The 15,639-nt window shown below is 35.8% G+C and overlaps 2 protein-coding genes across 2 annotated transcripts in view; both read left to right on the forward strand.

Annotated features, from left to right (window-relative positions):
* LOC126967144 (aldo-keto reductase AKR2E4-like) overlaps nt 1-2,512 on the forward strand; it is a 347,892-nt gene extending 345,380 nt beyond the window's left edge. The window contains exon 7 of the transcript XR_007729936.1: nt 2,477-2,512. The gene's annotated coding sequence lies outside the window, so the exon portion shown is untranslated. The remainder of the gene's footprint in view (nt 1-2,476) is intronic.
* Nucleotides 1-15,639, forward strand: part of LOC126966438 (cyclic nucleotide-gated cation channel alpha-3) — a 315,362-nt gene that overhangs the window by 272,145 nt on the left and 27,578 nt on the right. The window contains exon 3 of the mRNA XM_050810481.1: nt 7,754-7,911. Coding sequence (XP_050666438.1) covers nt 7,754-7,911 — 158 coding nt within the window. The remainder of the gene's footprint in view (nt 1-7,753; nt 7,912-15,639) is intronic.

A 15,639-nucleotide genomic window follows, 5' to 3' on the forward strand; every position in this document is an offset into this window, starting at 1 on the left:
ACGAGGCAAATAATTTTTAGAAAATCTTTGAATACAGAATTACTAACTTTTAAAAATAACATAAAGTTTACTTTCAGTAAAATAGCCTGTCTTCGATATTTAAGGTACTTTCCCTTCATGTCCCATAACTTTGGGACACTCTGTATATATATTTGCTGCTTTGAAGCGTCCACGCGGACGATATCACGGGCAGCAATTTGTGGTTTATATTTATGTAGAAAAATAAAATTAGAGTCAGTTCTTATTTGAAAATTTCCGATAGTTATAATTCAGCTTAAAGTGAATAAGAATAATAACACTTCTGAGGCGTGTCTCTTTAAATACTAACAATTAGAAAATAGAATAGAAAAATCAACTTGTTATCCTAAAATTCTAGTTTAATCGGCTTAGAACACTTTAGGCTGACGCAGCAAAGATAAATCGTATAAAAGGGGTTGAGCGTGGTCTGTTTATTCTTTGGATTTGGCTGTCTAACTCTTTGTTGAAATTTACTTATCTCATAAAAACATTTCATGGTAAATTGTTTGCTAAGGCTTACATTTTCATAATTATTTCACTCTGAAAGGTAATCATCAAGTCGCTAGTAGAGCTAAGTTATCACATAAGCTCTTGTTCTTAGGCTACAAACAACTTACAAATTTTACACCGGCTGATTAGAAACAATTCCATTGAAAATTTTATTTATATTTTGTATTTAGAACTATTTTGCTAGTCGAATATTATTCATCTGCCACTTGTTCGTATGAATTTGTCGAAAGAATTCAACGCCAGAAAAATTTCTCTTTGTTGTATTACGTTTCTCACTGTATTTTAAGTGAAAAACAAACTAAGATTGTATTTTCATGATGAAGCCCCATCCCGTGCCCCTGCTTACCATAGGCTATTTTTCGGTTTTTTTAAATATGTTCACAAATTATCGTGAAGATTCGATAGAGAACTGATAATTTTCTTTCCTCAAAATAATTCCGAGTAACGAGGGCTATGTACTTTATTTACAAAAAAATTGGTTTTTATGTGTAAAAGCTTTTATACTGACGTTCGGGTCGCTCGCTGCACGGGCTGTCTACTTGAGTTAAGCGTCAGATCTTCTAGCGTTACATTAAACGTCAGATTTATGACCGTTACACGATTATATTAGATCAAATCCTACAGGATTGAGGTGTGGGTGGTACTACTAGTCATATTTGTGTAGAAATACCTTTTTTTTAACAAACAAAATAACTTTTGGACAAACTTGCGTACGGGTCACCTGATCGCTCATATTCTCTTGCACCGAAGGAATCACAGGAGCGTGGCTGGCCTTAATGAAGTACGTGCTTTTTTTACCCATGTCGTATCGTCCCGGAAACACTTCATAAGGAAGCTAAATGTCAATTAATTAGATAGAAAATCTCGTAACACTTAATAATATCTCAAACAAGCGTGTCTATGACATTTATCGTAAAATTGTCGATATATTTGTTGAGAGATTCCCTTTATCGACGAATTAATTTCCACGGCACTTCACTGATTCATATCTAAACCGGGACAGCTTCGAAACGATCGAATACTTCAATTAATCTGTCAACGCGAAAGTGGGGATCGCTCTTTGAAGGCAACTCTTGAAGTTAGATCGAAATTCCAACATTTTTGTTTTCGTTTCGATGTCATTTAAAATATAGGGATAGGATATATCCTATACTTTTTTGTGTAGGTTCATTTATTCAGATTAGTAGTGAATAACGAGGATTGTAAGCATATAAACTGTTTTCCACGCAAGAATTTTGAAAATATTGGCTTTGTTACATAGATGGCGGGCCGGCAGCCGTGAACTCATATCGCTCAAGGTCGCTGGCATTTAGTGTCGCCTTAATCTAAGTGTCCTACATAAACCAAACAATTTTTTGGAAATCAGAAATGATTTATTACAAAACCTAGAAAACCACGTTGGCGTATCCGCCATATTATAATAAACAAATATTAGTAATTTCCATAACTTTGTTGACCTACCTGCTAGTATTAACGCAGCGTTACACGTATCAACTTATACTTTGATCAAACATCAAAGACTTTCGAATGAAAATCGTTAATTTGAACAAGGAATATTTTAATAAACCTATGGTATACCATAGGCTTAGAATATACCATCGTATAAACCTGGCAGCCTTATAATACGTAACTTTTTTTATCAATGTGTGTGATAGTGTTTTAATATTCAAAATACTTAGGATCTACTGCCTAGAGTGGCTGACTGTTTCAGAGTGGCTAGAGCTGATACTTTCTAGTGTTTCTTTGCTTTAGTGATTCTCCAAAAAAACTGGATTGGTTTTGTCAGGACTTTCAATGATAGCGCATGTCAAAAGAAGCAACATAGGTTAATGGGAAACTTTGATATTATCTTCTAATATATAAAATTCTCGTGTCATGGTGTTAAACGTTGAACTCCTCCGAAACGGCTTGACCGATTCTCATGAAATTTTGAGTGCATTTTTGGTAGGTCTGAGAATCGGACAACATCTATTTTTCATCCCCCTAGTGTTAAGGGTGGTACACGAAAAATTTTTTTTTTTTTAATTTTTTTGACATATTTTTAAATTTGTTTGATTATGTCAGCATTAAAAAATACATACACCTTCAACTTTTCACGCATCTTCGATCAACAGTTACTTTTGTATCGCGATTTTAATATCGGCAATACAACGTTTGCTGGGTCACCTAGTAGTTTGTAAAGTACTTTGAAAAAGGACATTTATTAACTGAAGACATAAATTATATGCATCAAAATATTCCTTGTTTAAATTAACGATTTTCATTCGAAAGTCTTTGATGTTTGATCAAAGTATAAGTTGATACGTGTAACGCTGCGTTAATACTAGTAGGTAGGTCAACAAAGTTATGGAAATTACTAATATTTGTTTATTATAATATGGCGGATACGCCAACGTGGTTTTCTAGGTTTTGTAATAAATCATTTCTGATTTCCAAAAAATTGTTTGGTTTATGTAGGACACTTAGATTAAGGCGACACTAAATGCCAGCGACCTTGAGCGATATGAGTTCACGGCTGCCGGCCCGCCATCTATGTAACAAAGCCAATATTTTCAAAATTCTTGCGTGGAAAACAGTTTATATGCTTACAATCCTCGTTATTCACTACTAATCTGAATAAATGAACCTACACAAAAAAGTACAAGCTATAAGAAGAACTTTTCTGAGAGAAGTACCAAAAAAATGCGTCACGCCATGCCAAAAACTTGTTTAACTTCAAAGAAATGTGGTAGTTCAAAAAGGCTCGGAAGTGTTAACTATAATCAACAGCAAGCATTAGCAACCTACAAATAAGACTTAAGGATATGTGTAACAGGATTAAGTAGTGTTCATAGCTCGAAATGCTATACTTTCACAACAAAACTTGTCTAAAAACACCATGTTTGCGTGTTTTCTGCTTATTCTTCGCCTTAAGGATTGGCCTCCGCTGCACTCCAACTAGATACCGCAGGCGTGGTCGCAAAGTGCGGCAACTAATACTACGCCCAAATGGGCGAACAATGTGTGACATTGACGTGCCACATGTTCTGTTAAGCTTTGCTTATAATTCAATCTAAAATGCCAAGCTGCGTATTAAAACCTTGTAAAAATAATACTATAAGAAATTAGAAAGACACTGGGATCACATATCATCAGTAAGTATTTTGTATTTTATTAATTTCAATGTAAAATAGCACGAAGCGTAAGATACAAAATTTGAAAGATGCCATTGAGTGTCAAGATGCCGCGCACACAAGCATCTAACAGTTGCCGTTATAAAAAAGCTATTGTTCATAGGTAGTGCGGTATCTAGTTGGAGCGCAGCGGAGACCAAAACTTAATCGACGGTAGAACATCTATATCATTCATCCAAGTATATAATGCATCACTTTCGCATGTTTGTAGTATCGAGCTTTTTTAATTCCACAAATTTTCATTGCACACAAATCACTTGGCAATTAATTGCATGTTCACTTACCATAGCCAAAACCTGTAAAAAGCACTCGGTGTTTTGGAATTGTATAAATGAATGACGTATTGAGGAATGCTTAAAGAAGAAAGAATACCATTGATACGAATAGTGGTAAGTATATATTGATAAGAATGCTTTGTATTTTGCTTGCTATAATAAAAATAATATAAATAACAGTAGGATGAAACCCAATTTTGTGGTAAAGATGAAAATAAAAAACCATAAACTTGGTTTTTTGAATTTTTCACATAAATTTTGAGGTTATGTGAAAAAAGTGTGAAAACAAATGTTGTACATCTTTTTATTACCTACAACTATGCCATTTGACTTTTTTCCATAGGACTTGTAAACTACGTTATGCCGGAAATCGAGATAAACCGCTTTTTACCCTTAAACACTTTTTTCGCCTTTTCCACTTCCCGACCTCAGATCGCCCGTAATTAATGTTTCCTTTAATTTTTGTTAAATTTTCTTCCTTTTCCAATAGGATTCATCCTGCTATTTTTTTTAACTATATGTTTATTTAACCTTCTGATATATAAATTAAGCTAATGAGTAAAACTTAGATAATTTATACATCTAGGTAGACTATGACATCTGTGAACACGTCGAAAAAAATTGCTGCGATCTGTTAGCCTCTGTTTGAGCAACGCACGCACACTAAATCAAAGTGCACACTAAAGTAATAAACCTGGCCTCTTCGTTAACAGCAAGAAGCTCTCTCTCTGTATACGTATAAATTATCTTAATAGTAAAACTACATTTAAAACTTTTGGCAGTAAGACTAGATACATCCGTGGATTCATCTATAAGTATAGACTTTTGTAAAGTCTACCAGCTGTATTCTCTCATAGAATTATTATAGATCTTTTACAACATGAACTTAGTAAATGTTTAAAACACATGGAAATTGAAAAGCATTATTATAAAACATTAATGTAGCCTTCTTTGTCGGACACTCTTGTCAGAGTGGTCGTGGTTGCGCTGACGAGGTACATGGTGGGGTGTTCGGTGGGTCAATATCCTTTCTGAGGGTAGATCTCCTGACGATATGCTTCCATTTCTGACGGTTAGAGGCGTTGCGAGTACACTGGACTATGGTGGACTCAGTAGCTTTTGTGATGGCGTCTATCCAGCGGGTTGGCGATCAACCGCGCGCTCTCTTGCCTTCCACCTGGCCCTGAACTACCAGTCTCTCCATAGAGTTCTCATTTCTAGAGGCGTGACCAAAGAACTCCAGTATTCTTAGTTGCACAATTGACGATAGTCTGTCTTTAATACGAAGCTCTTTGAGGATGGATACATTGGTGTGAAATGCCGTCCACGGGATCTTTAGGAGGCGTCTCCAGCACCACATCTCTAATGCATCGATTTTTCGGCAGTCCTGCAGTCTCAGAGACCAAGTTTCGGCAAGCTTAATGTAGTAAGTGTTACTATAACACTAATGACTTTTTGTATTACTATTTACTACTATCCAATTCAATTTAGACTCAGGTACATAAAAACTTTTAACTTATATTATAAACCAAATGTTATATAATATTACATTAAATGCAGCTTAGCATAACTATCCACAATAAAAAGTAATTATTTGTGAAAACTTGTAAATAGCTTCCTGTTTTATAATAGTTTAATTTTTAATATGTGCCTAGCTGTATGTTTTCTAAAGTTGTAAAATAAAATAAAATTTCTAATTTATGACTTTTGCGCGGCTCACCGGCAACGCCACCTTATGATATTGAAATATTCAAATTCTCTCACAAACACTCAGTGACCCAATTGTACAGTAAGTTCACATTTGCTCAAAATGAAAAGTCTACTTTTTAACAAAAAAATGCACGGATTTTGTTCATTTTTGGTATATCGTCAGCAAATATGCTAACAAGTATATACCTACATTTATTTCATATTATACTAGTTCCATACTGTATGAGTAATATAAATTATTTCATAAAATATAATAAATAATTAACGGTATAGATATAAATTATTATTTATTGGATAATTGGATGCATCAACCTTTAGAGCTCGAAGTCATTCCTGTAAGTATGCTTCGTGAACACGATGGTCGTGATTACTATCACAATTAGTAATTGCATCCAAAAAATACAATGATTTAAAACCATCTACTTAACCAAAAGCTCGCCAATAGACTCGTATTCAGCTTCATTTTACTTTTGCTCATTTATCGAACATGTATGTTGGCACCATTCCAAACTGAATTCTCAGTAAGAGCGGAAAACACTTAACCATTTAAGACATTCTAAATTGGTTTCCTGCAATATTATCTCCTGATACTTTGTGAATTTATCATAACGTCGGAAATATCGCCTATTTGCTTTGAGTACTTGGAAAAGTTTTCAGAGTAACATTACAATAGGGAGAAGCAGCTATTAATGCACTTTAAAGTAATTTGTCTAGCACTTAGATAATAAATACGGTTAGATAAAGTCTCTTGCTGTTAGACAACGGATAAAAACAGGCGAGGTTTATTTTTTTCATGTGCGTGACAAGCTATGTCTTACACTCGCGATTTTTACCTCACTTTTTGATAGTATGCATGCATTGCTCAAAATGGAGGTTACCTGTCAGCCTCAATTTTGTTTTAAAATTGACGCTACTGAACACTTACACGTCTTCTTTTTTTGTTGTTTATACACACTGCCATTAGATAATTTTTACGTCTAGATAGAGTCTATTTGCTGTTAAAACCAGACCAGGTTTAGTACTGTAGTGTGGGCGACAAGCTACGTCTTACACTCGCGATTTGTATGACACTCAGGGTTAGTGTTCGTTGCATTGCTCAAAATAGAGGTTAACTCTAAACTCATTTCTTTTTCGACGTTTTCGCAGTCTTTCTAGACGGATAAACTAAAATTCTTTTAACACGTGAAAATGAATCTAACGCGAGAAAATTTCCGGTCAATGATTTATGACTTTCGTTGTGGGCTTACTCAACAACATAGCTATGATACGCTGCGCTCGTGCCACTATTTACAATTGGTTCAACGAGTTTAAGCGTGAACGTACCAATCTCAATGATGATCCGCGTGAGGGACTGGTGTCGCCAAATGATAGATAAGTTCAACGGCGGTGACTCAAATACTGCACTGTTTGACATCGTCACAGGTGATGAAAGCTGGATATATTGCTACGAACCCGAAACCAAAAGACAATCAGCTCAGTGGGTGTTTCTTTTCGAGGATCGGTCAACTAAGGTAAAGAAAGGAAGAAGTTAAGGAAAAAAGATGATTGCCTCATTCTTTGATCGGAAATGTCATTTCGCGACAGTTGGGCTAGAAAATGAAAGGACAGTTACTGCAGACTGGTATGTCAATCGCTGTTTGCCTATTGTCTTGGAAAAAATTCGACAGTAGTGCCCTCGAAGCCATGACAATGCTTCAGCGCACTCTGCAAAACGGACTGTTGAATATTTGACTATGGCAGGTGTCGAGATAATGAGTCAGCCGCCATACAGTCCTGACCTGGCGCCCTGTGACTTTTATCTATTCCCAAGAATTAAAGATAAACTTCGATAAAATTCCGATCAAGTAGCGTACGAAAATGCCATAGAAGAGACCCCTAAGGAAGAATGGGCCCACTGCTTTTCTCAGTGGTTCCATCGAATGCGACGATGTGTAGAAAAATCGGGTTTGGACGGTAACATATTACGTATATACATTATATAGACATATTTATATTCACAATATGCAGAAGCTGTTTGTCTTGATATTAAATGTTCGATTCCATTAAAAAACACTGTTTTTGTTCCAGGCTGAAGAAGGCACTACCAGGACATCAGAAGGTGAGGACAATGATGGGAGTGACGTCAACGCCGGCTCATCAAGAGCTCTGTCGACAGCCACGTCCAAGGAAGAAGACGATGACTCGAGCATCAATGTTAGCAATGGAAGCAAGAGCTCAGGACAAAGGTAATTACAATAACTGATATTTATATAAATTCCTTTAGCGTACGATGTAAATTTTGTTACATTCGATAGTACTAATTGTCCAGCAAGAATACTACTCCTGTATCTAGCATGATTATATGTAGCATATATTCATGCAAAATTTTGAGTTTTCACCTGCCACAGACAAACTTACAAACGTACTAAAATTCTGTATATTTTTTTTTGATTCAGCATTTAATATTTGTAGAATAAACAGCAAGTATACTTTAAAAAAATAATTACAATAAGGGACAAGACGAGCAGGACGTTCAGCTGATGGTAATTGATACGCACTGACCATTACAATGCAGTGCCACTCAGGGTTCTTGAAAACTCCAAAAAATCTTAGTGGTACTACAATTGTGCCCGTTACCTTGAGACATAAGATGCTAATTCTCGTTTGCCCAGTAATTTCACTAACTACGGCGCCCTTCTGACCGACACACAATAATGTTTACACATTACTGCTTCACGGCAGAAATAGGCGCCGTTATGGTACCCATAATCTAGCCTCCCACTGGTGAATTCAATTTACAGTTTTTACTTTGCTACGATTTAATTATTTGCATAGATACTGTTATCAATATATGAAATACTAAGAGATACAACAGACTCACTAATGGAGATGTTCTACATTTTCATATTTTCTATACCTATCAATATAAAGATGTATATAGATCACATGTCTATATAACTCACGAGAACCATTGGCTCTCCCTACCTTGGAGCCTTCGGTTCGATCTTCACTGCATAAAGTATCTATTAATGGTGCAGTATGAGTGCAACGCTCAAAGGCAACTATTTAAATCTTAATAAGAAGGTTATTCCTTGCGGGATGTCTGCCGATTATGTTTATATATACGACGGGGGAAGGCCGGTCACAATATGGTCAGGATGCTCGTGGTTGTCCATTGTTTTGGGCGTTGAACACGACAGCAAGTAAAACACAGTCTTACAACTACACGTGGTATCATTATTACCGTGAATACATTACATAAATCGAAATTGTATACTTTTCAGGGCAGCCATATTTAAGTTAAATGGTAAATCGATGTTTTTGTCTTTTTTACTTAATTTTATATGTATCTAAGTAATTTAATTGGAACTTGAAAAAAAATGACAAGTTAGGTTGTTCACCGACGACATGTCAACGTATTCACCTTAGTAATTAATGAAAAATCGATAGCGTAATAAGATTGACGACATAAAAAATAGAAAAATATAGTTTTATTTACTTTATTAATAGACAGTTTGTACTCTGTTTAATTATGTTAATTGAAAAATATAAGATAAAACATATTTTTTACATCAATATTAATACAAACTTAAATGATGAAACAATAACGACTGTCGGAATTTTGTTATACTTAATCTTCTACATTTTCCTCTAAGTATGTATAAAAATCAGGATCAAATCCTTCTTTTTCTCTGTACTTATAAGCAAAAACTCTTTGGAGACTACTTCTAAGTACAAGATCCGTCTTGAAAGGTATTTCTCCAAAGGGCTTTTGATATTACAGCCATATTACAGGTTGCAATAAAAAAATTCAGAGCATTTTTTTAAATCGTAAATGGTCCTTTTTTTTAAAGATAATTCTGTTAAATTTAGGATATTTTACAGTTTCATTGGTACAACATCGTATGCATTATTTATCTTGCAAGATCTACTAGTTGCAGCCAGTCATTCAAATGGTTAATTTTAAGTTGGATCCTTCTTTTGGTTTTCTCAAATAAGTCATGATTCGAGTCACACCCCATGTATTTTTGGGCCACTAATAAGAAACATGTGATCATCATCATTGCAACCGTATTATGTTTGTTGACTTGTATCAGATTAAAAAGTGACCTGACGAAAATGATGGGATGGGACGCAATTTGGTTAGTTCCACGAGCACTGATGGTCTTTTTTTTTTTATGGAATAGGAGGATAAACGAGCGTACGGGTCACCTGTTGTTAAGTGATCACCGCCGCCCATACTCTCTTGCAACACCAGAGGAATCACAGGAGCGTTGCCGGCCTTTAAGGAAGCTGTACGCGCTTTTTTTGAAGGTACCCATGTCGTATCGTCCCGGAAACACCGCACAAGGAAGTTCATTCCACAGCTTTGTAGTACGTGGAAGAAAGCTCCTTGTAAACCGCACTGTGGAGGACCGACGCACATCCAGATGGTGAGGATCATATCCTAACTTGTGGCGTGTCGTGCGACTATGTAGGTATGTAGGTATGTAGGTATCTTTAACTGTTTTTTTTTAAAGACAAGTTAAATCATGGAGGCACTGGCTGTACAATTTCAGAGGCAAGAAAAAAGATTTTTGCAAATTTCTTTACACAAACGATACATGGCCGCTATGGAAATTTGAATGAGTGTTCGTCCAAATCATGCATTTTTTGTACTTTTTTCGGAACTGTATTCTCGAAAAATCAACCGCCTTACGAATCGGCTCCGTATATATAGATATTTGTCACCGTACTTTTGTGCCCTTAATAACTTGATATCTCAATATGTATATTTGGGAACGCAGTTATGGGTTATCTGAACAACTGATCGTCTCAAGCTGTGCTGTTAGTTAATTCGAGTATCTCACGTATATAAGTTAGCATGTTGAGTTGTATAAATAAATAATATTAGTTTATTTAGACATCTGTAGATGTATTTATCTCGTAGGCAACAGAGTTGTTTAATTATTAACAAGAGTGACACACCAAAAATGAGTGAGTTTATCGACTTACTCATTTATTCCCTATATAAAGCAAAAATCCAGAACTCAAATTTTCTATTACTTAAAATTGTATATAAGTCGACTTGTCAATGTATTCGCGCCGTGTACGGATTAGCAACAAACGTTACAATCGTAATTGAAAATGAAAATTAATGAAATCAAACAAAGAGGCATCGATGTTTTTCATTTTTCTGGATGGCTACTAACCTTGTGCAGAAAAACCAGTGATTTCCATCAATGTGTAATGAAATGGAGGATGAACGGAGGACCGATGACAATACATTAATTTGATAAAATTATTCCATTTTTCAATTTAGAAAATAAAATTTTTGTATACTTTTTTAATTTCTTCATGTATCGTCGATAAGGCAGGAATTGATGTTTTTTTTAAATTTCAACCATTATCTTTTCAACCAAAGCGTGTTTTTTAAGTTTTTTTTAAGCTACTTTTATTAACTCACTAATGAACGTACTTATACATGTGATTTTATTGCATTAGAAAATGTTTTAAGTAATACAGCCAAATGAAGGCAATCCAGGTGACAAATAAGGAGCTAAGCTTACTTATTACGGTCACGAAATTATCAGTTGAGTGACTCACATACTTACTCTTTGATCTAGTTTGTAATTAATATTTTTACCGAGACTCATTTATCTTGTATTATGCGCAGACATCTAAATTACTTGTCTATTTCGAAATCTTGGCTTTAGTTTACTTGTAGTAAATCAGTTTCAAGTAACTTTGCTTGCGATAAATTAGTCTATTCATACAAACACCCTCTATCTACGGAATGTATAATAAACGGAGTAAATTAACTATATTAATATTAGTTCTCTTTTATAACCATATATTTTTAGATTATACAAATATACATTTATATTTTGTTTTTTCTTAAATTTTTTGATGATTTGAATCAAACAATTGAATCTACACTGTTTCATCTGCATACCAATGATATGCTGCAAATCAGTAGTATTCATTGCTATGCAGACGCCAGTACAGGGTATGCTTCCTACACCGTGGGCACTACACTTGGGCGGTTCTCTCACCAATCCCATCCCGTGAGCCTCTTACCCGTGTGCTTCCTCTTATATATAAAATTTTTTTTCGTCCGTAGTTCCGCTAACATCAAATCTACAAGACAAACGTTTTTGTAACTTTTCTAATACTTTTGTTGAGTTTCGTTCAAATTCGCGCCAATTTAAGGCGCCGCCCGAGCACAAAGACCACAGATAATGAATTAAGCTGTCTATGTATCGCTTTTTTGAATTTTCTTGTTCCACGCCCCTTCCTTTGGACAATTAGTACGCCAGTACATCGCTAGCCGCTTATTAAGACACACCTGTGTTTTGGTGTCTGTCAAAACCTTAAGGCGACACTAAATGCCAGCGACCTTGAGCGATATGAGTTCACGGCTGCCGGACCGCCATCTATGTAACAAAGCCAATATTTTTAAAATTCTTGCGTGAAAAACAGTTTATATGCTTACAATCCTCGTTATTCACTACTAATCTGAATAAATGAACCTACACAAAAAAGTACAAGCTAGCAATAACTTTTCTGAGAGAAGTACCAAAAAAATACGTCACGTCATGCCAAAACTTGTTTAACTTCAAAGAAATGTGGTAGTTCAAAAAGGCTCGGCAGTGTTAACTATAACCAACAGCAAGCATTAGCAACCTACAAATACGACTTAAGGATATGTGTAACAGGATTAAGTAGTGTTCATAGCTCGAAATGCTATACTTTCACCACAAAACTTGTCTAAAAACACCATGTTAGCGTGTTTTCTGCTTACTCTTCGCCTTAATGGCCGCCCTCTTGTGACGCGATACATATAATCTATCCTAATTAATCCCGCTGATCCATGTGTAAAAGCTTAAAATATAGTGCGATTCTACTTAAAACATTATACCGTGAAATTTAGCAGGTCTGCTGTGCAAAGTGATTTTGTGAAATTTGAGAAGTTCAGTGCGCTGGCGTGGACTACCCTGGATAATTGGGCACTCACGGACACAATGAATAGTGTACGTGAGTCCCTCAATTTTCCTGATATAAACCCATTCTCCTGGCAGTGCGCGGACAGCTGTATTCCAGTCAGTGTGCATAATTTTAGAATGAAATAAAAAGGGTTTTGAGATTAGTAGCAAATACCGTAGTGTGGATCTGAGCTGAATTAGCTTCTAATTAATATACAGTCTTATATATAAAATTCTCTTGTCACAATGTTAGTTACCTTACTCCTCCGAAACGATTTTACAGATTTTTACCAAATTCTATATGTATATTCAGTAGGTCTGAGAATCGGGTACTATCTATTTTTCATCCCACTAAATGTTAAGGGTTTATATAGGGTCACCCCTAATTTTTTTTTTTGCCGTAAGTAATTTTTTGTTTTTATTTTTTTATGATATAACATTAAAAAATACATACAACCCTAAATTTTCAACCTTCTACGATCAACCCCTATTTTTGTATCGCGATTTTTATATCTGTTCCATCCACAAATCCGCTATAGGGTTGCAAGGTGGCAATGGATCAATACTTACAACAATTGTAGTACGATAAATTTGGTAGTTCTGAGAATCGGTTGCATTTACTTTTTACACTCCAAAAATTTTTTTATTACTTTCTATGGCAATACAACGTTTGCTGGGTCAGCTAGTTACAATATAAAATAGCTCATTAAAGATTCAGACAAAATAGTTCTGAGGATTGCCAACTATCATTATTATTTTTTATGCCCCTCTAAATATACCAACCATCAAGGTAAAAACAATCAACCTACTTTTTTATTAAAGAGTCAGTTAGGTGGATATGTTAAAATTTAATAGTTTAAATATTAACATTAAGATACAGACACAACGGTACAATGATAATGTGTTTTGTGGACTACAGCAAGGCTTTCGACTGCGTGGAATGGGATTGTTTGTGGAGGGTACTTGGTGAGCTTGGCGTACCTAATCACCTAACAGCACTGATCCAGGCATTATATTATAACAGCCAAGGAATTGTGAGGGTTGACCAGGTGACTTCGGGTCCTTTTGGTTTTGAAAAGGGAGTTCGACAAGGCTGTATACTTTCGCCGATCCTGTTCGACGTATACGGCGAGTACATCGTACGAAAGACCTGCGACGGCTGGAGCGGTGGAATCAACATTGGCGGGCATAAACTCACAAACTTACGCTATGCTGACGACACCACTCTGTTGGCAGCCAACGAGGCTGAAATGCATGAACTTCTTAGCAGGATGGAGAGCGTCAGCGCTGAGCTGGGTCTCGCTTTAAACAGGTCTAAATCTAAGGTTATGGTTGTGGATCGGTCTGGCAGGTTGGAGCTTACCGGAACACTACAATTAGAAATGGTCAACAGATTCAAATACCTGGACTCTGAAATCTGCAACGATGGTTCTCGCGAGGGAGAGATTCGTCGTAGGATCGGCATGGCAAAAGGCGCCATGTGAAGATATGGAAGAGTAGAACCATCAGCATAAAAACCAAGACCAATCTTGTGCGATCACTCGTGTTTTCCATTTTCATATATGGCTGAAGCATGGACTTTAAAGAAAGCCGACCGAAAACGAATCGATGCCTTCGAAATGTGGTGCTGGAGAAGGATGCTGGGCATACCTTGGACAGCAAACCGAACTAATGTGTCGATCCGGAAACGGCTGGGCATTGTGTCTAGGCTCTCTACCATCTGCTTGCGTAGGGTCCTAGAATACGTCGGCCACATCGTCAGAAGGGACGAAGACAACCTGGAGAGACTGATGGTAACAGGGAAGGTAGAGCTAAGAATACCAAGAGAAAGGAGCCCCATGCCATGGACCGATCAGATTCGCACTGCCCTTGAAACCACTGTCCACGACGCTTTACACTCTGCTTCCGACAGGGGCAGATGGCGGCAAATAATACGCAAAAAAGTACTCTGTCGAGATGATCACGACCCTCAGCACTGAGGAAACCGACGCGAGAAGGGACCGGCACAACAGAAATTTTATTTTACAACTTTAGAAAACTTACAGCAGATAGCTATTTACAAGTTTTCACAAATAATAACTATTTATTGTGTATAGTCATACCAACATATATACCTACATTTAATATAATATTATATAACCTACTTTGCTTTATGTTTTTATTTACTTGACGTCTAAATTGAAATGGTGTCGTCTTGAATAAGTCAAGATTCACTATTAACTTCATTATAAAGTTTGCATGCGCTTATAAGAAAACTATTCTGTCTTAAATTACATTTTGCTGATTGTATTTCAAGTAGGTTGCCCCACCTTTGGGAGCTGACAGTGGTTCGTAAGTCAATCTGCTCTAGCAGTTCTGCACAATCAACTCTACCGTTTGCTATATTTAGTATATAAGTAATGTCTGCAACACGTCGCCTTTCTTGGAGAGGCAAAAAATTAAATTTTTTACAGTGTGACATGTAATTATGGTCATAGTTTTTTGTACGGAATTGTAACGTATGAATCTTTTCTGTATTGATTCAATGCGGTTAATGTACACATTATAAACTGGATTCCATACTTGTGATGCGTATTCTAGATGGCTACGAACGTAAGCACAGTATAATATTTTCATCAGTTTAATTGATATTAGTTCAGAACACATCCTTATGATAAACCCTAATGTTTTATTAGCCTTAATAATTATATTGTTTATGTGTAGATCAAATAGAAGCTATGAATCAAAGATAACTCCGAGATCTTTAATGGATGATACTCTTCTTATTGATGTTCCAGATATTGAGTAATTTTCTAGTATATGTGCAAATAAAGCATTTTGAAATATTGAGATCTAATTTGTGTTCTGCAGAATAACTAACAAATTTATCTAGATCAGTTTGTAAAAGTTCAGCGTCTCTAACACAATTAACCGGGCAAAGTATTTTCATATCGTCGGCGTATAGTATTATTTTGGAATGTTTAAAATTAGAGGATATGTCATTTAAGAAAATATTAAATAAGAGGGGGC

The sequence above is a fragment of the Leptidea sinapis genome, chromosome 1 (genome assembly GCF_905404315.1).
Source record: "Leptidea sinapis chromosome 1, ilLepSina1.1, whole genome shotgun sequence".
NCBI classification, from domain to species: Eukaryota; Metazoa; Arthropoda; class Insecta; order Lepidoptera; family Pieridae; genus Leptidea; species Leptidea sinapis.